General features: G+C 32.6%; 1 protein-coding gene across 4 annotated transcripts; it reads right to left on the reverse strand.

Annotated features, from left to right (window-relative positions):
* Nucleotides 1-898: 898 nt before the first annotated feature.
* On the reverse strand, nt 899-20,104 carry LOC140893219 (uncharacterized). Of its 4 annotated transcripts, XR_012153063.1 has the most exons (22): nt 19,997-20,104; nt 19,758-19,801; nt 19,471-19,599; nt 19,222-19,383; nt 18,273-18,334; nt 17,522-17,607; nt 14,116-14,159; nt 13,871-13,999; nt 13,622-13,783; nt 12,334-12,395; nt 11,855-11,907; nt 9,323-9,366; nt 9,033-9,161; nt 8,782-8,943; nt 7,762-7,823; nt 6,721-6,821; nt 5,320-5,363; nt 5,037-5,165; nt 4,784-4,945; nt 3,793-3,854; nt 1,898-1,983; nt 899-1,211 (listed from the first exon to the last, which is right to left on the reverse strand). XR_012153063.1 is itself a non-coding variant. In XM_073302286.1 (21 exons), the coding sequence occupies exons 1-21, from the start codon at nt 20,046-20,048 to the stop codon at nt 1,202-1,204; spliced, it is 1,890 nt and encodes a 629-aa protein (XP_073158387.1). In that variant the 5' UTR covers nt 20,049-20,104; the 3' UTR covers nt 899-1,201. The 4 variants fall into 4 exon arrangements, 2 of the variants coding, with proteins under 2 accessions (XP_073158387.1, XP_073158388.1); XM_073302286.1 differs by lacking the exon at nt 1,898-1,983; XM_073302287.1 differs by having other exon boundaries at nt 899-1,983.
* Between the last annotated feature and the right edge of the window lie 7,510 nt (nt 20,105-27,614).

A 27,614-nucleotide genomic window follows, 5' to 3' on the forward strand; every position in this document is an offset into this window, starting at 1 on the left:
CATGAATTATTGATTAAATATTAAATTAGTACACGGACTTTTGTTAATGGATTAATTAGTACATGTCCACCTGATGTTGACCAAATTATGATAAAGAAAAGGATATAATAGTTTTTTGATAATACAAATTAATAAAAATCTTGATATTATTTTAGTTTTCAAAACCAATTTCGTCATTTGTCCGTAATAAAAATCGAGAACGACTTTTTAATTTTTAGTCATGTTCTCTTATAAAATTATTGTGTTTAAATAAACTTTCAATTTTTTATTTGTTTTTTAGTTTTATTTTTTATGATCACAACCCGTACTTTTTGGTATTCACTGGATAAACCATCGAACTAACGCAATTCAATTTGTGTTGATTAAAAAACATGCGACACATTATAACAAAGTTTAATTGGTATTTTGATATAAAAAAAATTATAAATATTATTTAAAAATTAAAATTAATTTTTAGTAACAATTACGTAATATTTTATTAAAATATATATTTAATAAATTTTATATAATTAAAATATTAAAAAATATTTTATCACAATCACTATTTATTTAATATTTTTTTAAAATATTATCTAAAAAATAATATATACAAAAATCATAAATTTAGCTAAAAAAATTCTTTACAATTATTTAAATATTATATGTTTTAATATAGTTTATCTAATCTTTCTTGTTAAAATAATCTTATATACCTTAATAAAAAAAATTTTTATCCTTCTTATTGAAATATATAATCTATCTAATATAATAAATATTATGTATAAATAAAAAATTTAATCAAATCAAATTTAACGTATAAAATATAATATAAAAATATATCTAATTAAAACCAAAAATAAAATATGATTTTTTTTGTAATAAAAGGCAAATTGAACATTTTACATAATATACAAATATATCTAATTAAAACTAAAAAGCATTTTTTGTAATAAAGAATAAATTAAACATTTTACATAAATCTCACCGAAAATAAATCGGAATCTGATGGGCATATATCAATTATGTCATTAACAAAAATTCGTGTATCAATTTGACATTTAACTAATAATAATTAGTATACCAAATTAGATTTTACTCTAAGTTGAACATAGTACACCATAATAATAAATATAAAATATAACTCGTTTAAACTCAGTTTCAGCAGCACTTGATAGCCTCGTAATTTCTTATTCAAACTTCCACAGAGCCCAGATACACATCATCAAGACCAACTTCACGAGAATTGGCATCAACCGAATTACCAGCGCCGACATTTGCAATACAAGAAGGAATCCAAACAAAACTAATAAGAGAGTACCACTACACATTCATGTACACACCACCAAAAATTGTAAACATGCTTCAATAAACAGTAAAGTTCTAAAAGACAGGTGGTCATGTTGAAGAAAAGTGAAACATTCGTTGAATATCTAAGCTCGTACTTGTGAGGCACATCACCAAAGTAAAAGAGGCAGCACAAGCACGGTCATCCTTACTGATATTTGCAAACAACCAAGACTTTTAAATATCGTCGGATTCAATTAATCACAAGATAGACTAATGAACGGACAAGATGACTTTCCAATCAAGACAAACTTAAAGCTAGAATAAATAAATACTAAACTAACAAAAAAAACATCACATACCATTACAATGCTCAAGTCATCTCTAGCCCATTGTACTTCATTCGAAAAAGAGAATTTAATAGATAAACCATTAAATTTATAAAGTACAAATGACCATATTGAAGAAAAGTGAAACGTTCATTGAACATAAGCTTGTGCTAGTAAGGTACATTAGCACTGACAATCACAATCATTCTAATGAAATTTGCAAACAAATGACACAAGACTTTTACTGTGCAAACAAATGACACCAAACACAACTTTCATGGGATCCAATTAATAACATGACATACCAATGAATAGATAAGATGACTTTCCAACCAAGACAAACTTAGGGAGTGTTTGGTAGAGCTTCTACAAAGTGCTTCTTAGCTTCTAGCTGCATAAAAGTGCTTTTGAGTATTTGTGAATGTTAAAATTCTGCTTCAACTTCCACAACTTTTACCCAAAAGCAAAAAGCTAAAATTTGATGTTTTTTCATCTTCTGCTTTTTTATTTAAGGTATAAAATTACAAGTAAACATATATACCGTTAAAAAAACTTATCATATTACATATGTTATTATTATTATTTTTCAAATATTTTTTAATTTTACATTATTATTACAGCATTTTTAAAAAAAATATTTTTTAAAATTTTACATTATTATTACAAGCATTTATTTAAATATATATATATATATATTGCATTTTCATACATTTTCGTACATATCTTGTGTATTTATACAAATTTTTTCATTTTTAATATTTTTATTAATCTTACATATTTTTTCAAGTATTCATCTTATAAAAAATAAAATATTTTTGATACAAAATTCATAATGTAAAATAATATATAAACTCATTTTTTATAGTGTGAGTATCAAAAATTAAATAATCAAATAAGGGTATAATTGTCATTTAGTTAAAAATTAAGTTTGGAAGCAATTATTTTCCAAACAAGCTTTCAACTTCTATTTTCAAACACTCTCACTTTAACTTCTCACCAACTTCAAAATAATCTCTACTAAAATCACTTTTAAATAACTAAAAGCTCTTCAAAACACACTTAAAGCTAAAACATATAGATACTAAACTAATGAAAAACATCACATAACAATGCTTAGGTCATCTCCGCCCCCATTAAGTGATTTTAGTATTTCAAAACAACACCATTTCTGCACCAAGGATAAAGTTGTTCTCCAATCCATCAACTCTTCTACAATCCATCAAAACTCTAAACTTAACTCCAAAATAAACATTTTAGAAATAAAAATTTCAGAAATTCATATAGTTTATATACAACAATTATTTTATTCCGTGAATTATTTATTAATCAATTAATATAAAAAATTACACTTAAACTATAATATTAATTTATTCTTAACAATGAATTATAACTTAATTTAATCTTATTAAATAATTTTATCAAATAAGTTTAATAAAACCAATTCTTTACTAAAATTATCTTTATTAATTAAATATAAAAATTAAATACTTACATAAAGAAATAAATAATTAAATTCAATTCATTAATAAAATAGTTTACTTTAATTAACTTTATATTAAATAATTTGTATCGTGAATCAAATACCAAACACAAATAAGGGAGTGTTTGCAATCACTAAAAAAAAGTGATTGTTAGTTTTTGGCTTAAAAAAATCATTTTCGTGTGTTTCTTAAACCTAAATTATGTGTTAGCTTATGCTTAACTTAATTGAAATCCAAAAGCTAGTCATGTGGTGATTATGATTCTCTAAAAGTGATTCTAATAAGAAAGATCATTGTTAAAACAACTTTAATCACTTATTTATCAAACACCACCCAACTTTGATTTTTAGATTTTCACATATGTTTCCAAACACTACCAACTTTTGATTTTTCTTAACTTTTTTATAATCTATAAATTAATCACTTCTATAAAAGCACAATCTATTGCAAACACTCCCTAAATTATACTATTGATTTGAATCTAATTTGAACTTTCGACATTTGTCCAAACATCAAAAGCACTTGAAAATGTTGAACTTTTTTTAGGTATTGATTGGAAGAGCTTGTAGGAAGCACTTCTCTAACTTTTCCTTCACATTTTTTTAAAATTACAGCTTCTGTATCCAAACTGACAATCTTAAAGCTATAATAAATACACAACCAAAGAGAAATAAATAAAGGAAAAATGCTTTAAGATATGATTTCATGATGCATTTTACCGTGAGCAGCTGAGAAGACAATTTTCAGCATGATCATCGGGAATCGTAATTTTTTTGCAACCCTAAAAATATATAACAAAAATTAACTTCCAAAGATGGTATGCCAAAGAAAAGATAACAGTGACAAAAAATTGAGCCTTTTGATGACACATTCATATTCCTCTTTTGCTCGTTCAAATCTACACTAAAATAATGGCTTTGATATTATTTCAAACTTAATTGAAGACGACATTTGTGCTCATATCATGGCCTCAATCAATCATCAAACAACATTACTCAGCAACTCAAAGAATCTTTAAGCGTTTACTTCCAAATACCATGCCATGCGGAAACCACTCCATTTGATGCATTTAGAACTTGCTGAGCAACAAGGCACATATCTATGTTTCGTCTTCTATGTTACCTCTTTCCATCTCATATTTAATAGTGTTATTGACAGGGACAATAATATCAAAAAAGTAATGAATCCCTACTTTGAAAGCTAAAAGGAACCAGTAAAAATCCAAACTCCATATTAAACAGACGTGGGGCTTCATTTAATTTTAACTCAGTTTTGAATTTGCATGCCTAGCATGTGAGGCTATAACTGTTGTGGGCCCAAACGAATAGAGTCTCGTAGCAGGAGAGAAGCTATTCTGGAACAAGGCTCTCACACTCCCAAATAAATAAAGGCCACTGGAGTCGGTTATTCTTTTTCTCGAGTAGCATGCACGGGTTGTACAGAAAAATTTATCTGGTTTTCTTACCTTTCAATTGAGTATAACATATTCATCATATTTCAATTAAATACCTTTTTGTGAATTGATAAATTATGGTTGCAACAGTGACAAAGGAGTTTTAAAGCTTGTAAACCAAGAAATTTTCAATTGGCATCACTATCAACACTACACATACCACTGAACACTCAAATAAACCAGATCAAGGATAATATGAACCCAATTAAAAATAACGAAAATTGACTGTAGACAAATTGGGGAGGGGAGGATAGTACCTTGATCTCACAAAGCAATACTTTTTTCCCATTCAGCAAATCAACAACTCCTCGAAAAAGACAGCTTTCATGACAGTCAGGAGCGCATGCCCAAAATGTCAAGCAAGATAATACAACAAACCTGTTAAGCTTGCCAACCTTCTTGAGATAGAAATTCTTTTTCTGTAACAAACACAAAAATAAAAACAAACTAACTCATTACGTGAGTTAAATAATCAAGGCTGCCAATAATATATTAAATAATTTTTCTAACTTCTTTCTCGTTGTAGAATTTCAAGGCCAACTCCGCCAAATAGTTAGCATTTTCTATCCCATCGCAGTAAAATCGTGTGGTTCCTCCACCTGGGTGACATTCACGCGGGTTGAAATATGTATCACACATCTGCCAACAAATTTAAACTTTTAAGTTTTTCGATGTTCATTCATGGTGTGATAACGTAGAGTGCTAAGCCCAATTAAATCGAATAATAATACCGTAACAACACTATAAAATCCAAAGGATCAATCAAATGTGGTAGAAGAAAGGAACAACTTACGTTGCGCAGATATGAAAACTCTGAATCATCCACTGGAAATAACCCTGCAAAATCAGTATCCCATTCAACTGTACTCATTTTCTTTGCACATAAACTTCAATGATTTTTACCCAAAAATAAAGTCATCGATAAGCGACCTAACAAAACTCATAATACAGGTTCATGATATTTCGGCACCGTTTGGTTCATGGATTTGATGATGATGGATAAATAATCTAAGGATTATAAATCAATATACTTGGATTAGACAATGGTGTATGACATCAATCCTTGGAAAAACTTGAGTCAAGCATTGAACATAAAAAGGATGATTAATCAATCAATGTGTTATCCTTCTCACCAAACGATGCCTAAGAAGTAGTAAATATTATTTTTAAGATATAGCATACCTTAAAAAATTGCTTTTAAATATAAGCATGAAATTGTCATCTCAACGGGGTATAATGCAAGTTTTCAACAGCCTTAACTGGTTATCATCATCTTCCTAAGATTCAAGGACATATGCACGTGTGAAGATGAGAACCAAAGTTCAACAACATGCAACTTATTTACACAGTAAAATATGTTTACAAATTAAACTTCTAGACTTAGCCAGTATACCCAAAACCTGAGACTTCCCACGTCTCAAACTCTTCACCAACTTGGAACTTGGTTCAGCTCCAAGATCTCTTTAACTCAAAATATGAAGTGAGCATGATAGAACACGAGGAGGCTTAGATATCAACAATATGAACTAGGGCAAAGCTAGTTTCTCATGTGAACTCGTCTACATTATGAACAAGGGTAAGTCAACCTCAAGACAGCACCAAAACAAAATTTATGCAGTCGGGTTTCAATTCCAATTTTGTCAAACTAGATTTGTATTTTGTATCCAGTCCTAATGGACTCAATTTGTCCCGAATTCAGTCAACCCACATCCCACGGCTTGCCAAGCACAAATTCAATTCAATATATAAAAAACAAAACCTGTTAGATGAGTCCGGGCAAACTTGTTGACATCCCTTAACTTTAGATGATGAGCCGGGTTAGCGAAGGGAAAATACGAGGAGATTGAAAGGGAGAACATGCACGATTGCACCCTAATCCTCCATGAGTTCTGCTCCCAGTGACAGACTTTATAGGTGAGGTGAGCTGAACTTTGGGTATGGGCTCATACTTACTCCTCCATTTGTATTTCTTATTATTATTAAATATTTTTTATATTTTAAGAGAGTGACTCTTGTTTTAATTCCAATAGTACCCTTTAATAGCCAAAAAAGGTTTAAAAGACTTGAGAACATCAAAACTGAAAAAAAAAAAAAAAAAAAAAATTTGCTTTGGTCTCTAAATAACTTATTCCTTTCCGATAAACACTAACAGCACACGATATATCCATAAAATGTAAATTTCACGATTACGTACCATTCACTTTGAACGGATTTACACCACCACGACAAACAGCTGCCCCAAAACTGCCATCAACCGAACCACCGGCAGTTTCACTAGCGTCGTAATCATCAATCCTTGTAGATTTCACCCAAACAAACTCAATAAGAGAATACTATGAATACTATACATGCATGCAGACACTGCCAAAAACTATGTTTCAATCAAAGAAGAGATGTTAATGAATAAACCAAAAAATTCTAAAGTAAAAATACAAAAGGCCATAATGAAGAAGCGAAACAGTCCCCGAACATCTATGCTCACACTACTAAGGCACATAACCAAAGTACAATAGGTAGCCACAATCACAGTCCTGACTGGAATTTTTAAACAGATAATATAAGACTTTTAATAACGTCGAATCCAATTAATCGCATTATATACAGATCAGTGTTCCAAAAGGCAGCGCCTAGGCGGTAGGCAGTTGCCCACCGCCTCGCTTTCTTGCTAGGCTATGCCTCTAGGCGTTGCCCGCCAAATCTCCCGCCTAGGTGGTGCCCAAGCCGCCTAGGCGGTTACTATTTTTTATAAAAAAAATTTAAAATAAAAAACTAAAAGAGAGAGGCGACGCGAGAAACAAACACAGAAGAAAAGAAGAATCGCAGAAAAAAAAAGTCAAGCAAAAAATTAAATACGAATACTTGATATCTATTAATATTAGTATCTATGTAATTATTATTATTATTAAATTTTATAAGAGTTTCGTACAAAAACTGAACATAAGACATAAAAATTATATTTTATAGTAAAACTTTTAATATCCTAAGTTATTTATTATTTAGGTTTTTAAAAAAAACCGCCTAGCTAGGCGGTGGGTCGACGCCCGCCTACCGCCTTTTAGAACATTGATACAGATGAATTGATAAGATGACTTTCTAACCAGAACCATCTAGAGCAAATGACTTTCCAACCAGAACCATCTTAAAGCTAGAATATATATAATAAATTCTCAACAGAACCAATGACAAATCAATAAAGGAAGAACATGTTGAGGTATGATTTCATGATGCATTTTACCGTGGACGTTTGAGACGAGAATTTCCAGAATTATCAACTGGACTCGTAATGTCATCCTCATCCTAAAATTAAATGACAAAAATTAATTTCCCAAATATCATATGTCAACAAAAATAAAAACAGTGATAAAATGTAGAGGCTTTGAGATGCAATCTTATTCCTCTTTTGCATGTTCAAACCTAATCTAAAATAATGGCTTTGATATTTATTTCAAACTTAGTTGAAGACTACTCGGGAACTCAAAGAATTTCAAGCATTTACTTCAAAACGCCCTGCCACAAGTAAACCACTCCATTTGATGCATACATATAGAAATAGCTGACCAATATGACACATCTCTGCTTTGTCTTCTATGTTACCTTTCTCCATCTCATATTTTATAGTTATTGACTGATACATTAACTGAATCAAAGATAAATTCACATGGCTAGCATACAACAAGTAATGAATTCCTAGTTTTAAAATTAAAAGGAGCTAGTTAAAAATCCAAATCCCGTACTAAACAGGCTTGGTCTAATCTAATTTAAACTTGATTTTGAAATTGCATAACTGGCATGAGGCTAAAACTGTTGTGGGCCCAAAAGATAGTCGCATAATGCGTGAGAAGCCCAAAATTGTATTTGTTTGTTCTAGAAGAAATAAGGCTCACACACTAGAGGTGGAGAATATATGGAGAGAACAGAGCTACTGGGGAGTTGGTTATTTCTTTTTCCTGTGTATCACATACTAGCCTGTGCTAGGGTTGTACCAAAAAAAAAAAAAAAAAATTCAGCCTTCTTTCCTTTCAATTCAACAGAACAAATTTATCATATCTCAATTAAATATCTTTCTGTGAATTGTTAAATTGTGGTTGCAACAACAAATGAGTTTTAAAGATAATAAACCAAGAAGTTTCATTTGGCACCACCATCAACACAACACACAGCACTGAACATTCAAATAAACCAGGAACAAGGATAATATGAACTCAATCGAAACACTAATGAAAATTGACCAAAGACAAAACAGTGAGAATGATACCTTGAACTCACAAAGCACTACATTAACCCCACCCAGCACATCAACAACACCTCGAAAAAGATGGCTTTCATCACTTTCAGTAGACCCAGCCAAAAATGCCAAGCAATAATATGTGACCAATAAGTTAAGCTGGACAACTTTCTTGACATAGAGATTCTTTTGCTGTAACAAACCCAAAAAAATACCAAACAAAATAAGTAACAAAATCATTATAAGTGTTAAATAATCAAGGCTTAAATAATTTGTCTAACTTCTTGTTCGTTGTAGAATCTCAAGGCTGATTCCGCCAATTCTATGACATATTTTAACCCATCAAAACGAAAAAGTGTGACCCCTGCAGCTGGATCACGATCACGTGAGTCGAAACGTTTATCACACAGCTGCCAACAAATTTAAACAGCGTTAAGTTTCCGATGTTCATGAAAACGTGGTGTGATAATGCAGAGTGTTAAACCGAATCAAATATCAAATAATAATACAGTACAAAACTAAAAATTCCCAAGGATCAAATCAAATGTAGTAGAAGAAAGGAATAACGTACTTCACGTAGTGATGACAACACCGAATCATCCATTCGAAAAACCCCTGCAAAATTAGTATCCCATTCAACTGAACGCATTTTCCTTGATCCCTCACATTTTATATGCACAGAAAATCAATTATTTTTACACAAAATCCAGTTATCTAAAATAGTCAAGCAGTCAAGCGCAAAACTCATAATTCAGGTTCATGATATTTAAAGTAGTATACATAATTGTTTAACATATGGCAGACCTTAAAAATAGCTTTTCAACATAAGAATGAAATTGTCATCTCAACAGGGTATAATACACAAGGTCCCCATAGAGTAACGGTCTATCGTCTTATTACTATTCAAGGACATTTGCACGTGAAGATGAGCACCAAATTCAGACTCAAAGTTCAACACCACGTACTCATTTACATAATAAATATGATTATAAATTAAACTTGTAAACTTAGCAATGTATCCAAGCCTGAGACTTCCACGACTCAAACTCTTAACTATCTTGGAACACAGAAGAGAGTTAAGCTTCAAGATCTCTTTAACTTGAAATAATAAGGATCCGTTTGGAATGAGTGATAAGATAGATAATATGGAGATAAGTAATAATGTAATATATTGTAATAAAAAAATAAAAAATAAAAAAGATATTTAATATAAGATTTGATTTGATTGATATATTATGGTTTGTTTGATTTGATTGGTTATATTTTATATAAAAATAGTAAATTACCATTTTTTCTTTTTTAATTAATAAAATATAATATTATTTATGAAAGGTAATATAGTAATTTAAATTTAACGATTTGATTGATGTAATATAAATAATTAATGATTTCATTGATGTGATATAAATAATTGAAAGATAAATAAATAATATAGCAAAAAAAACGTGAGACTAGATAAGATTATTAATACTAGATTAATAATCCGGGACTTCAAACAGACCCTAAGTGTGAAATAATAAGAGTGCATGATAGAACACAAGGAAGTTTAGAAGTCAACAACATGAATGAAGCCCGAGGGTAAGTTCGTTTCTCAAGTGTCCAGTTGGCTGATAAAGGGGATGCATGCTTAATCCACATCTTTCCAATAAGGAACAGAGATGTTCGCATTGGGCCATGCTTTGCGGTTTCAATTATCCAGCAAGAAGTTTGATTTAACTATCTACCATATGACAGCAAGAGTTGGCAATTATACAAACCCCGAAACAGCACCAAAATGAAATTTGTGGCAGCAGGATTTAAATCCCATTTTTTATATTAGTGAACTCAATTTTTATATTGTCTCTGTCTTGTCAGATTAATTTTGGCCCACATTCAACTAACCCACGGCTAGCCCAGCAAAATTTCAATACAGGAAAAGAGAGAACAAACCAAACATTTATCATCGTCTCTTACTGTTGGATGATGAGTCCAGGTAAACATTCATTGCCATCTAGTACCAATGGATGATGACCCAGCCTTGCAAAGGGAAAATACGAAGAGATCGAAGGGAAACAGCACCAGCCCAATTGTGGCCTAATCCTATGGGTTATACTCTGTCGGTTTTTTTATATCACTAAGGTAAGGTGGGCTGAACTTTGGGTATGGTCTCACACTCACTCCTCCATTTGTATTTGTACATTTATAATATAACGAGTTCAAATTTATATGTTATTTTAATGTTAATACATTTTGAAATTTGGTTGAATAATTCGCAAAATCTTCACACTAAACTTTGTTTGTCAAGTGTGGGGGGTTGTGGATAAGCGAGGATAGTTTGCAAGGAATATATTAAACCTTGTGTATAGATCAAATCGAGTACGGGTTTAAGTTTTGAAAGGTCGGGGTGGGTAAGGACCCGTCAATATATTAAAAAGCGCTCTCAGGTCTCCGGTCCTAGCCAGGTTGTGTGTCATACTTGATTAAATTTGACTATATTGTGCAAGTACCTCATTGTATTCAAGTTCATACATCTTGATGCATACCTCTTGTCAGACCTACAAATATGCATAATTTTCAAGCATTGGTTATGATCATATCATATTTGGTAATCATTCCCTCGGATTCCCAGATCGTATGAAATATAAGCTCTGGTAGCAGGAGAAGGTGATGGCAGCATCTATGGAAGAGAGCATTGGACCACTTCAGCCACAAAGGAAGAGAGCATTGGACCACTTCAACCTCATGGGCGGTAGTCCATGTTAAGTTAATTTTCAAAAGCATTTTGAATGGACAATATTTCGTTAGTTATCTGTATATTTTTCAAGTCAGTTTCCATTAATTACAACTTTCCATGAAATCACCAAAGAAGACAATGCTGGAATTACAAAAAAGATTTCACCATCACCATAAAATTATAAGTAAAGTGGGTAAGCCTACATCATTACGAGAAAGAAATCGACAATAATTCAATAACGTTAATAAAATAATTAACTAAATTCAACCTTTATAAAGTTCAATTGTTGAAAATTTGTGAATTTTGTTTATTCATAACAAGCTTCAAACATATTTAGACGATAAACAACACACTTCATATACATTGAATTTAAATTTCACGCTTACGTACCATCCACCTTGCCCAGATCTGCACAACAATGACGTACAGCTGTCCCAAACATGCTTCATTCAAAAAAAAAACTGTTAATGGATAAACCACAAAATTCTAATCTAATCTAAAAATATGAAAGACCAAAATAGAGAAGTGAAACATTCATCGAGCATTTAAACCTGCACTACTAAGACACATCACCATAGTTGCACAATCATGGTCCTCCTTACTGAAACTTGCAAATAAATAAGACGAGACTTTTAATATAATCCAGTTAATCACATGGCATACTAAAGAATACATGAGATAACTTTCCAACCAGGACCATCTTAAAGCAAGAAACTATAAATACTAAACTAATGAAAAACATCACATAACGAATCTTGGATCAAATGACTTCCCGACTAAGACAATCCAAAAGCTATAATAAATACACAATCACTGACAAATAAATAAGGGAAGAACACATCAAGGCATGATTTGATGATGCATTTTACCGTGACCGTTTGAGACGATATTTTTCCAAAACATCAACCGGAATCGAAATTTCATCGTCATCCTAAAAAATAAATAACAAAATTAACTTCCAAGCATCATATGGCAAAGAAAGATAGGCAGTGATAAAATGTTAAGCCTTTAATGATGCAATCATATTCCTCTTTTGCTTGTTCAAATCTACCGTAAAATAATGGCTTAAATATTTATTTCAAACTTGGTTGAAGACTCCACTTATGGTCCTAATATGGCCACAAGCTATCATCACACGATATTAATCTGCAACTTCAAGTATTTTAAGAATTTACTTTAAAATACCCTGCCGCAAGGAAACCACTACATTTGATGCATACATTTAGAGCTTGCCGAGAAACATGGCACATATCTATGCTTTGTCTTCTATGTTAGCACTCTCCATCTCGTATTCATAGTTATTGACTGGGACAGTAATTGAATCAAAGATAAATTCACATGGCATAGCATAAGAAAAGTAATGAATACCTAGTTTGAAAGCTAAAAGGAACCAGTAAAAATCCAAATTCCATAATAAACAAACTTGGATTTCATTTAATTTTAACTCAGTTCTGAATTTGCATGCTAGAATAGATGGTTATACCTGTTGTGGGCCCAAAAGAAGAGAGTCGTGTAGAGGGGGAGGAACCCAACTGTATTTGTTTATTCTAAAAGAAAAAAGGCTCACACACACTCATGAGAGGTGGGTAGAGTACATGGAGAGAATAGGGCAGGGCTACTGGAATCAGTTGTTTCTTTTTCTCCAGTAACACATACAAGTTGTAAAGAAAAATTTTCTTATGGGTTTCTTTCCTTTCAATTCAGCAGAATATATATTCATCAACTTTCAATTAAAAAACTTTTTGTGAAATGTAAAATCGTGGTTACAACAATAACCAAGGAGTTTTAAAGATTGTAATTTGTAAAAAAAAAAATTTGATTTGGCATCACCATCAACACAACACATACCACTGAACATCTTTCTATCTTTCTATTCTATTATATTAAAAATCTGTCTTAATTAATAGAGACAAAAAAAATTGTAGGTTGGTGTGGCTAAAATAAAAAATAGCAACAGGGTCCCTCAAAGTTTTTGAAAATTATGATATTACCCATATTTCAATATAAATCAAATTTAAGTAAAAAAAAATTGTACAAGCACGCAACGCGTGTGTAGGAGCACTACTGCACTAGTTCAAATAAACCAGGAATAAGGATAATGTGACTCAACTAAAACACAAACGAAATTTATCAAAGACAAAATGGCAAGGATGGTACCTTGATCTCACAAAGCACCACCGTCATTGCACCCATCACATGAACTACACCTCGAAAAAGATGGCATGCATCACCTTCAGCAGTCCAAGCCCAAAATGTCAAGCAATAGTACGCAATAAATATGTTAAGCTCGACAACCTCCTTGAAACAGAAACACTCTTTCTGTAACAAACCCACAAATACATTAACAAAATAATTATGCTTGTTAAATGATCAAGGCTGCCAATAATATTAAATCATTTGTCTAACTTCTGTGTCATTGTAGAATTTCAAGGCTAATGACGCCAAGCAGTTGAGTTTTTCTTGCCCATCGACATCAATATGTGTGATCCCTGCACCGGGGTCACAATCACACCGGTCGAAATGTGTATCACACAGCTGTCAAAATATAATGTAGAGTGTTAACCTGAATGAATATCGAATAAAATAATACAGTAAAAACTATAAAACTCTAAGGAACAAATCACATGTAGTAGAAGCAAGGAACAACATACATCACGCAGTGCCCACGACATTGAATGAGCTATTGGACAATTCCCTGCAAAAATAGTATCTCATTCAACTGAACCCATTTTCTTTGATAACTAAATCTCATATGCACGGAAAATTCAATGATTTTTACCTAAAAATACAGTCAACCGGTAATCAACCCAGAATAGTCAGGCGCAACACTCGTAATTCAGGTTAATATATTTATAGTAGCAAACATTATTGTTAAGATATGGAATACCTTAAAAATAGATTTTAAACATAAGCATGAAATAGCCATCTCAAAAGGGTATATAATACACAAGCTTTCCAGAGTAACAGTTCATCATCTTATTACGATTTAAAGACGTGCACAATGTGATTATGAGTGTCAAATTCAAACTCCTGTTTTTAAAACACGTAACTCATTTACATAATAAAATATGTTTACAAATTAAACTTGTACACTTAGCACATATACGCCAAAGCCTTCAGACTCTTCACTAACTTGAAACTTGGAAGAGAGTTCAGCTCCAAGATCTCTTGAATTAAAAATAATAAGTGTGCATGATAGAACACAAGAGGCTAACAAATATGAACGAGAGTAAGCTCATTTCTCGTTTTCAGTTGGCTGCTAAAGGGGATGCTTATTCCACATTTTTTTCCCAGAAAGAACAGAGATGTTGTTCGTATTGGGCCACGCTTGGCAATTCCAATTATCCAGCAAGAAGTTCAATTTAACTACCTACCGTATGTCAGCAAGAGTGCGCAAATTATACCAACCCCAAGACAGCACCAAAATGAAATATATGGCAGCCAGATTTCAATCCCATTTTTGTATTTGCGAACTTGATTTGTATTTTGTATTCCATCCTATCGGATTCAATTTGGCCCAGATTCAATCAATCGGCGCCTAAGGTAGCATAAATTCAATACATAAAAAACAAGAATACACAAAACATTTATCTCCATCTCTTAATAGATGAGCCCAAGCAATCATCCATTGCCATCTCTTACCTATGAATAACGAGCACAGCTTGCGAAGAGAAAATACTAAGAGATGGAGGGTAATGCAAGAACGATTGCGCCCTAATCCTCTAGGTGTTCTGCCCTCAGGGTCAGGCTTTTATATAACTGAGTTGAGCCGACTTTGGGTATGGGTCACACTCACTCCACCATTTGTCCTTACATTAATGCGTATATGGCATCTACTGATATTAATATCTTTTATATTTTAAGAAAATGACTCCTGTATTTAGTTCCAAATTTTCAATATTACCATTTAATAGCCAGAAAAAAGTTTTAAAACTTATGAACAATAAATTGAAAAATTGAAGTAAAAATTGCTTCGTTCTCTGAAATCTGAATAGTCGATTTTTACCCGATAGTTAATAACTATATACATTTTTTAAATTTAAACGGAAACTACATTAAATTTTAATTTGGTTGTTAAGGAATTATCACTAAAAGGTAACAAAGGACTCACATTATTTAACATTTTCTTAAAATATGCACATTATTGAACATTTTTGTTTTATTATTATTATTTTGTTATCAATCTATAGTTATTCCGTAATTTACAGCATAAAAAATTTAGATTAAAAATTTAGTATACACGCAAGCATTGAGTGCCAAAAATTCATAGAATATATGTGGCTGTGTGTGTGGACACATCTTTTAACATTGTTTTTGTACCAATAATTATGTAAAAAATATGTCCAACGCGTGCAAATTTATGCAGTAAATCAAATTCTTCAATTAACACAAACATAACTAGTTGGTCAGGTTTCAACCATTAAAAATGGATATTTCAAACTATTTTGGCACAAACTTCTAACAATTCACATGTAAAATATTAAAATAATCATATTTTTGCCATTCTTTCATACTATCATTTATTCAAAAATTTCTTTCCTTTTTTTGAAAAAGGAAATCAAAAAGAGAAAAAATAGAGCATCAAAAGTTCTCTATATATTTCCAAATTCCAACTAAATAAGGCTTCAAGTCTAAACTTGTCCTCCCTGATCGATCCTTGGTCACTATTAAACAAAATACACATGATGCACCTATATAATGAATCATTTTTTTATAATAGCACATTTTATAATTTGGTTGGATGATTCTTAAATTTTTTTAACTTCAGCTGTTGGTTTAGAGCCCGTTTAGATTTGGTAGATAATTTTTTTAAAAAAGCTTTTTTAAGCTAGAATATTTTTTGCTTTTGAAAAAGCTCTAATTTTGACTTAAAAAAGCACTTATTTAAGCACTTATTTGGTAATCCAAACACCTTATTAGCTGAAAAAGCACTTTTTCTTTAAAAAAAGTGATTTTCTGGTCTAACTTTTGAAACCAAACGGGGCCTTAGTGTGGTGGGTTGTAAATAAGCGGGATATTTTGCACCCATTATGTTAAAGCTCCTGAATAGAGGGGTTATAGCAGGTTAACGAGACGGTCTGACCCACAACCCGTGACAACCCACCATTAAACGGCACGGGACGGGCCCGGTTGGGATAACACCAACCCACCTTTGTTAGATATTGAGGCGGGTCAACCCAAAAGACTTGTGTGTAATATAGTGGGTTGGGCCGAGACGGCCCGTTCGCCAGTTTGGGGGATTAGGAAATTATCAACCCAACTCACCTATTTTATATGGCGGGGCGAGCTAAAGCGATGAATCTAGTCCACTTTGACACCTCTACTCATAAATAGATTAGGTCGAGTATGGGTTTGAACTTTAAAGGATAAGGTTAGGTATGAATCGTTTAATGCTTTAAGGAGCCACTTTCGGGTCTTTGGGACCTAGTGGCCATGACGTAATGTCATCCCTAGCCTAAATTGATTATGGTATGTTTTTAAAGCTCATTAAGAAAATCCTTCTTAACTCTTAAAAAATATAAACAAATGGGTTCATTTTATTTTTCGGTTTCTTAAAAACATTATATTTCATCTCAATTTTCACATTATTTCACAATATTGATTCAAAATTTATTTCTTTAGAAAAATAAATAGAGAATGAATAAGCTACCAAAAATTTTATCTAGCTTTCCAACTCAACTAAACAAGTGTTAATGGTGAAACTTGTTCTTGGGGTCGTGGATTCATAGATCGTACTGAAGAAAGGTACTGGTAGCTGTAGAAAAGATATGGCAGTATCTAAGGCGAGAAGTTTTCGCGTTGGGTTCAAACCATTGCCTCAGCCACAAAGAAAGATAGGTTTTGGGCCACTTAAACCTTATGGGTGGTAGTGCATGTTAAATTAATTTTGAAAAGCATTTCGAGCGGGCTATTTTTTGCTAGTTATTGGGAATAATTTGGACAGTTTCCATTAATTCCACCTTTCAATGAAAAGAAGACAACGTTGTAACTATGAAAAGACATCACCATAAACAGCACACTGTATATACATAGATTGTAAATTTCATGATTACGTACCATCCAATGCATCCATGTCGCTCAGATCTAGACAACCAAGGCTAATCGAACCACTGACAGAGTTCTTTGCGCCAAAATCATAAATCCTTGAACATTTATCTCAAAGAAACACAATAAGAGAATAATACATAAGCTTAAAAACAATCCCAGAAACTGTAAGCATGCTTCATTCAAAAAAAAAAAAGATGTTAATAGGATAACCATAAAATTCTAAATACAAAAAACCATAAGGAAGAAAAGTGAAACATTCATTGAACATCCAAGATCCTACTAGTAAGGTGCATCAACAAAGTAAAAGAGGTAGCATGATCATGGTCCTCCTTACTGACATTTGCAAACAAATTACAGACTTATAATATCAACGGATCCACTTAATGGAATGATTAACTAACGAATAGATAAGATGACTTTCCAACCAAGACAAACTAAAATGTAGAATAAATAAATACCAAAGTCTAAACTAATGAAAAACAGCACATGACATAACAATGATTAGAGCAAATGACCTCCCAACTAAGACAATCTTAAGTTGTAATAAATACACAACCAAAGACAAATAAATAAAGGAGGAACACAATAAGGTATGATTTCATGATGCATTTTACCGTGAGCAGCTGAGACGACAATTTTCAGAATGATTAGAGCAAATGACCTCCCAACTAAGACAATCTTAAGTTGTAATAAATACACAACCAAAGACAAATAAATAAAAGAGGAACACAATAAGGTATGATTTCATGATGCATTTTACCGTGAGCAGCTGAGACGACAATTTTCAGAATGATTATCTGGAATTGTAATTTCATTGCCACCCTAAAAGAAAATAACAAAAAATTAACTCCCGAACATGGCATGCCAAAGAAAAAATAAACAGTGATTAAAAGTTAAGCCTTTGATGATGCAATCATGTTCCTCTTTTGCTTGTTCAAATCTACTCTAAAATAATGGCTTTGATATTTATTTCAAACTTGCTGATCAACATGGCACATATCTATGCTTCGTCTTCTTTGTTACCTCTCTCCATCTCATGTTTTATAGATTGACTGGGACATTAATTGAAGATAAATTCACAATTTCACATGGCTAGCAAAAGAGAAGTAATTATCCCTACTCTGAAAGCTAAACAGAACCAGTAAAATCCAAATTCCATAATAAGCAGACTTGGGGTTTCATTTAGTTTTAACTCAGTTCTGAATTTGCATCTGTAGCATAAGGGCCTATAACTATTGTGGGCCCAAAAGAGAAGAGTCACGTTGGGGGATGGAAGCCCAAAACTGTATTTGTTTATTCTGGAAGAAACAAGACTCACACACACACCCCTGAGAGGTGGGGGAGAATATATGGAGAGAATAGGGCTATTGGAGTCAAGAGTCAGTTATTTTATTTTTTTTTAGTAGCAGGTACTAGCTTGTGCTAGGGCTGTACAGGAAAATTATCTCTGGGTTTCTTTCCTTTCCATTCAGCAGAATATACTCATCATATTTCAGTGAAATACCATTTTGTGAATTGTTAAATAGTGGTTGCAACTATAGCGAAGGTGTTTTAAAGAATGTAAATCAAGAAATTTCATTTGGCATCACCATCAACACAACACATACCGCTCAACATTCAAATAAATCAAGATCGAGGATAATATGAACTCAATTATAAGTTTAAAACAATAACGAAATCGACCAAAGACAAATCGGGGAGGACGGGACCTTGATCTCACAGAGCAATACTTTCTTCCCATCCAGCAAATCAACAACACCTCGAAAAAGCTGGCTTTCATCGCTTTCAGCAGTGCGTGCCCAAAATGTCAAGCCACAAACCACGACAAACCTGTTAATCTTGCCAACCTTCTCAAGATAGAAATTTTTTTGCTGTAACAAACCCAAAAATACGCAAATAAAATCATTGAGCGAGTTAAATAATCAATGCTGCCAATAATATTAAATAATATGTCTAACTTCTTTTTCATTGTAGAATTTCAAGGTTAATTCCGCCAAATAGTTGGCATGTTCTATCCCATCGCTGTAAAATCGTGTGATCCCTGCACCGGGGGCACACTCACGCGGGTCGAAATATGTATCACAGAGCTGCCAACAAATTTGAACATCGATCGTTAATTTTTCCATGATCATGAAAACATGGTGTGATAATGTAGAGTGTTCACCCCAATTAAATATCGAATAGTAATACATACAGTAAAATAAAAAATCCAAAGGATTGTTAGTAGAAAAAAGGAACAACGTACGTCACGTAGATATGACAACCGTGAATCCTCCACTGGACAAAGCCCTGCAAAATCAGTATCCCATTCAACTGAACCTGTTTTCATTGATCCCTCGCATAAATTAAATGATTTTACCCAAAAATAAACTCACTCGATAATCAACCAAAAACAAACGCAAAAATCCATGGCTACCTAGCATAAATTCAATTCAATACATAGAACAAGAAGAATAAAACCAAACATCCATCACCATCTCTTACCCATGGCTCCAGGGAAAGAATACGAAGCCATCGAAGGGGTATACGAAGGCATCGAGCACGATTACGCCCTATTTCTCTGTGAGTCGGGTTTTATACAACCTAGGTGGGCCGAACTTAGGGCATGGGCTGACAAGAAAAAGATCGAGATAGTTTTTTAAAATGGTCCTCAGCAAATATCCAGAGTCAATTTTGGCCTTAATTTAAGATATTTTTTAAATTAGTATATTTTTTTAACCATGTAAAGTTACAAAATGTTTAAACTCTGTCGTCACCTGCCAGTCTGCCACCACTAATTTATGATTCTATATAGTCTTTTGATCTTCTCCCATAGTCCCACCGCCAAACCATCAAATTGAAGGTACCTAATCTCCTATTTTCTTTTGTTTATTTTATTATTTATTTCTTTTATGTGTTTTTTATATCTTCTTTTAATGTATTGGCACGATGATTATCAGATTATGTAAACTTTTTATGATAGTTTACGAATATTGAAAAGTATGTCATCCATGCAAAGCAGGAGTAGTCTATGTTATCCCATTCGGTCAGTGTCCAAATGGGGATCCAACGGCCGAATTTGTTTTGCATTTGCAAAAAAAAAATGAGTTGTTGGATCTAGCGCATGAGCAGTGCCCACGTGCGAACATCTAATATGCAAAAAAAAAAAAATGGATCGTTGGATCCAGCACATGAGCAGTGTCCATGTGCTAACATAGACATTCCCGCAAAACTGATAGGTTATGATAGTGTTATCTACGTGTAACAAATAGATGATAAAGATTGATACATCAATATAGTTATGTGGTTCGGTTCTAACTTCTAAGGATAATCATAAATCATATGTATTGTAATGAAAAAGGGAATTAAGGAACACGTATAGATGGGGTGCACATTATTTAAATTGTAGTTTAAAACAAATGTTATATAAATAATTAACACGTTGATTTTTTTTTGTGTTGTTAATATTTTTTGTGTGACGATAAATTGATATACGAAGAGTATTTTTAACATTTTCTCAAAATATATACAGGCATCAATTTACGAAGATTAGTTTTAGCATTTTCTCAAAAATACACAGGTATGAGTTCACTTAAAAGACTACTTATTTCTTCCTTCGGAAATTTTACAAACAAAACTATAGGTCATTGGGTTTGGAATGGAAAAAATGCAAACTCTTTGGTTATGACAATTACAATTTCATATATAAAGTTGTATAATAAGTTTCAAGATCTTCTCAATATTTTGATTTTTTGGCTTATAACACCGCGATCGATGCAATTTGTTATTGGGGATATGATTCATGTCCATGTTTCACCAATTGAAATAACATAAATGATGACTTATAGTGGTTTATTTTTATTCATGAACAAATTTCTCTTTGCATATCTCTTTAACACAAGGCATTGATTGATTTAACGTCGGTTTGGGAACCATATCTCTTGAACACAAGGAATTTGAAGGTAAAGATATTTATTGTGGAAAATGTATCCTTGAGAAGGTTGGCAAGATTCTGGTTGTACGATTGTTTTAGATGACCATCAAAATATAATTCCCACTTCTATAGCTCAAGGATACGTAGATATCACCGATGATTTATCTCATAATAGTTGGGAAAATGCAATGCACTGTCCTACATCTTGAACTTCATCAAGTCACTCTAAATTATTCAAAAGGTTGGACAAAGTGGGATCATCTGAATCACTTCATGATGCACATGAATTTCAAGTGAATCAATTGTTTCGGAACAAAAAAAGAACTTCAATTGAAGTCACGCATGCTTTCCTTGAGGAATAAATTTGATTTCAAAGTTAAACATTCTAATAAGATTGTATTTACAGTTGTATCTATTGATACTAATTGCAAATGAAATGGGTAACAAAACTTGAGGATTCAGATTATTTTAAGGTTCATAAATATTATAAGTCTGAACATACATGTTCATTGAATTTCCAACATGATTAACATAGGCAAACAAGTAGCCGAGAAATTGGTAATTAAGCACAAAATGTCGAGGTTGTAAGATCTTAACCATCAATACAGGTCATCTACCATCATAGGTGATATACGCGGATAATTCGGTATTTACTTGTGTTATCAAAAGGTGTGGAAAGCCATGAGAACATGCACTTGAGTTTATTAGAGAGTCAACTGAACATATTTATGAGAATCTACCATCATATTGTTACACTAGGAGAAGAATAATCTTGAAACAGTTACATGTATTAAGACAGATAAGAATAATCGGTTTTTTTTTTGTACTTTTACCTATCTTTAGGACTAAGTATACATAGTTTTCATTCATCAGTGAGACTTGTTATATGTTTTGATGATACCTTTTTGAAATCTAAATGTAGAGGAACATTAATAATTGCAAATTAGTTTCGGCTTTTTCCGTGCATTGGTGTGTGTATATATATATAATTTTGATTCCCTGCACCATAGGGTGCAGAGAATTTGTGAGCGGCCACTAAAACTCGGTAGTGGATTTTAGTCGTGCACAAAAAAACCAACTAAAACCCGGACTAGGTTTTAATAGTCGCTCACAAATTTTCTACGCCCTAGGATGCAGGGGATCATATATATATATATATATATATATATATATATATATTAAAACAAGGTACTGAAATTTTACAAACTAATTCACAATAATATTGGAAAATTATTGTTCAAATTTACACGAATTAATTGGTTCCAAGAATATATACTTTATATAGGGATAAAGCCAATTAAAGTGTGTGTGTGTATATAATTATTTATTTTTTTTAGAAAATGCGCAAGCAGCCAACTATTCGTTCAAACTAGTTTTCATTTGTTAATTGCATACATTACTTTTGTGAAATCACAAAATTATTTAAAATTTCTTGTAACTTTTAACTCCTTATGTTTTCAAATATTGAGTACAAACACCCTTGAAAACATGTACGGGCAGGGGGTGAATCCTCAAGATTTGAAAACATATAGATACACATGCTCAATATTTGAAAACACGAGAAGTTAATAGATCATTTTTTTTTTTTTAGAGTGGGGTGGTTTATAGAAATTTTGGGATTTCACAAAAATAGTGTATAAAGTTAACCTCAAATCTCATATTCAGAGTAAATAGTGGAAATTGGGATATGTTGTATCTAATACACGAATTATTTTCACATCATGTGAGCCGCATGCAGTCTAAATTTCTATTGAAGGCTGTTTCATTTGAAAAAAACGAGATAAACAGGCAACATAACTACAGTTTCCACCAAAACTCAGTCATAGTAGTGGCATGGCAGCATGATAGTGGCTAATAATCGTAATTAATTGCTAGCTTTTTCAGGGACATTATAATGTATGTTAAGCATAGCCAAGCATTATGAAACTGGAGATTCTCTTGCAGAAGAGACACATATGCTTGAGAGTTATTTCTGCAAGAACATTTAGGGCCGGTTTACTGTTGCTTCGTCAGGTACTAAACTTAGAACTATCTGCATGTGACTACTGGTTGTTTTATTTTTCTTTTTTCATTAACGTCTGTAAACATATATGTCATTGAGAGTAGCTTGCTCATCTTTTTCAGCTTTGTGAAAAATGAATAAAATCCAACAAATAGCTAGAGAATATATATGGCAATTAGAAGAAAAGAGTACTGGAGGAACCAAGGAAGAAAACTAACTTACGGTGGAGGAAGCACAAGGGACATGACATAACCGTTCGTTGCTCGCACTGAAAAAGCAGTTTCATTTTTATGTTAAAAATACAATTTGTTTAGAAGATCTATATACCTAATATTTACAACACTACTTGAGGATCGAAGGAAGAAAAACACGTACCAATTAACACTCACGCAAGGAAATATTTAAAAATGTTGCCCACTTCTGTGAAGATTTGCCATGGGTGAAGTCGAAATCTTAATTTGTTTCTTCCCTGCCAATGAAGCCGAAGACAAAATCTTTGTTTCTTAGTTTTTCAAAAGCTGTGTGGGTGAAGAGTCAATGTTTGTGAATTAGTTACCAATTAGGTCGGTCTTCTTTTGATTGAGTGTGTCAGATCTCTTGCTGTATATTCCAAACACACTGTAAGAATTGTAGAACATCTTTATGTGTTTAATTTGTTAATAGTGCCAAGATAAACAGGCAACACGACTGTAGTTTCTCCTCCCCTAGCTGGCTACTGTAGCTCCTTTGCAACTCATATTTATGTCATTTTTTTTATGTTACTACATGAATTATTTTAACATCATGTGAGCCGCATGCAGTCTAAATTTTATTGAAAGCGCTGTTGCATTTGAAAAACGAGATAAACAGGAAACATATATAACTACGTACGATTTCCACCAAAACTCAGTCATAGTAGTGGCATGACAGTGGCTAATAATCGTACATGCTTTTTCAGAGACATTATACTGTACGTTAAGTATTATGAAACTAGAGATTATCTTGCAGAAGAGACATATATGCTTAAGAGTTCTTTCTGCAAGAACATTTAGGGCCGGTTAACTATTGCTTCGTAAGGTACTAAACTTAAAACTATCTGTGACTACTGGTTGTTTTATTTTTCTTTTTTCATTAACTATAAACATGTATGTCATTGAAAGTACGCAGCTTGCTCTTCTTTTTCTGCTTTGTAAAAAATGAATAAAATCCAACAAGTAGCTAGAGAATATGACAAGAAAAAAAGAGTACTGGAGGAACCAAGGAAGAAAAAACACGTACCAATTTCTTTTTCAGCTTCTGTGAAGATTTGCCATGGGTGAAGTCGAAATCTTTGTTTCTTCCCTGCCAATATAATGAAGCCGAAAAAGATTTGTTTCTTAGTTTTCAAAAGCTGTCTTGTTTGTGGGGTGGTTGAAGAGTCGATGTTTGTGTATTAATTCTACCAATTAGATCGGTCTTCTTTTCATTGAGTATGTCAGATCTCTTGCTGTACGTAAGAGATTCATTTCATTTATGGGGGCATTTAATCCCCGCTGCGGTACGATAATGAATCCTAATATAATTAGTTATCCACTTAGCCCTTGTTTTTATTTATGTTCGCAAGTAAGAATATATGATATACCGTATCGTATCGAAAATTACAGTATATAAAAATGTTTTATCGATATCATATTGAAACTCTCGGTACATATATATATCTGTCGTATCGAAATTTCATGGTATATACTGTTTCATATCGAAAAAAAATTTTATATTTTTAGAATTTTAAATATTTATTGTTTATAAATATTATATATTTTTAAATTTTTTTTGTATTGTTTTGGTACCGGTATATATCGAAAATTTCAAATTTCATACCGTTACCGTACCAAAAAATTCGTTATTTTTTCACCCCTACTCTCAAGTACACGATGTCAAGTTTTAATATATGATAAATAAAGTATCGTTCGTACGAGGAGCATGTATTGAAAATTATATTCATGCTTGTAATTAAAATAGATCAGATTTTATGTAAAAAAAAATTATATCAGAATTTGATTATTTCAAACTTAAATAAATTAACTAAGATACTAGGAAACAAACACACACAAAAGAGGGGGCTAATGGCATTTTGCCCCCTTGTGAAATACCTATATAGCACAAAACCCCCTATAATAAATAGAATAGCTATAAAGTTCTCCACTTTTTAAATAATTAGCTAGAAAACCCCTGCTTTGAAAATTGTAGTTACACGCGCTTGAAATGCAATTTGTCATACTTTTTGAACTTTTTATTTCCTCAAATGACAAAAATACCCTCAAGTCTATTAGTATATTTGAAACGACCCGATTTACTAAAATAAAATATGCGGAATTTTTTTTTTAAATAATGCTAAGTAAAATGTACATACATGCCCATAAATATATGCACAACAAAAATAGATTTAAAATATTAACTTAAATAAAAATGCAACATTTAATAAATTAAATATCTGAGTCATGCATTAAATAAAATAAATGATTTCCTAAACAATTTAAATAAAAGTTTGCATGCACTGAAAATATATAAATAAAAATAAGTACTAGTACCAACCACTGAAAAATAATGCAATAAACAACATGTCAAAAAAATTCATAAATCGCAATCATAGACTCAGACACGGCCTCGGGGTCACTGCCTGTCTGCTCCTACATCCTCGCCTCCGGTAGGTACTACAACCTCCTCTACGTACTCACCTGCACCATATAAGTGTAGTGAGCCTAATGGCCCAACATGCTAAACATAACAAGGATTTAAAATAATTTAAATCACTTTAATATTAATACATAACATATACATGAATGAGCATGCTTAAAAAAAACGTAACATAAAAATCTGCATAAATAATAACCTGAACTTAAATATAATAACATAATACTATAATTAAACTTTGTTGAGCATAATATTTTCTAACATCGCATGGTCGTATCCATAGTGTAACCTTAAATACATCACATAGTTCGACTGATCAGCCTCATAAACCAATGTACGTGGCGGTAACGAATCACCTCCTAAATTGGCAGTAAACTAGCGTACCGCCCTTCAATAGTTCACATATGGGGACAAGTCCCCCTTAAACTGTCACACTAATTCAACTTCCAACATAAAATTATTTTCTTTGCTCAACCTTAACATTAAATCATGACATAAAATTATTTCATGAATGCATGTACTTCAATAAAAAGTGTGTCCTTCATATATATTTAATTTAATTTCGTACTAACATATAAATATTAAAAATAACTACCATGCATAAAAATAATTAAATATATAATCAGGACACATGAAATTTTTCTCATGGATGTACTGAACTGCTGGCCCTAGACTCTCAAGCCCATTTTCTTAAATCTGGCCCATTAACACTGAGACTGGCCCATTAACATACTTAAGCCCAAAATTACATTTCTAAGCCCAATTAATTAATTAAAGCCCATTAAAACATTCCTGGCCCAAAAACAACCTATTCTGGCCCAATGGGCCCAAAAGCCCAAGGACTGGCCCAATAACTTTCATGGGCCCCCAAGGCCCATAAAAATTAGTGGACTCACTTAATTAATTTAATTAAGCCCAAAAATAATTAAATTTAACTCAAAATAATTAAATGGAGCCCAATTAAATTTTGGGATTTAATTAGGCCCATTAAACACTTAAACTTAAATAATATCTTAAAAATAAAATACCCGAGCCCGACTAACTTAACCCAGACCCGGACCCAACTAACATAACCCATGATTTTTCTGACCCGACCCGAACCCAACAACCCGACCCGGATCACCCTAACCCTAAAACCCGAACACTCCCCTCCTTCTCTACAGCTCACGGCCGCGAGCAGCAGCCACTCCATGGCTGCTGTCGGCCTGCTCCGGTCGCCCCTGGTCGGAGCGTCGCCGCCCAGACGTAGCCCACGTCTGGGCGGACCTAACCTGGTCCCTGAACCTGAGCCATGCAGCCCAGTCCCTAGCCAACCCGAGACCTTCCCGTGAACCCTAGTCTGCGCGCACAAGGACCCATCCTTGCACCAGCCCTTACCAGGGCTCATTTGGCTCGAACCACTCGAGCCACTCGAGTCCAGACCACCCTCTCTCAACCTAGGGACCTCTGACCAGCAGCTAGAACAACCATGGCTAAGAAAAACGTGAACATTATCAACAATTTCAAGAATCAAGCGCATACATCAAATACCGATTTGA

Source organism: Henckelia pumila, chromosome 3, assembly GCF_033568475.1.
Source record: "Henckelia pumila isolate YLH828 chromosome 3, ASM3356847v2, whole genome shotgun sequence".
Taxonomy (NCBI): Eukaryota; Viridiplantae; Streptophyta; class Magnoliopsida; order Lamiales; family Gesneriaceae; genus Henckelia; species Henckelia pumila.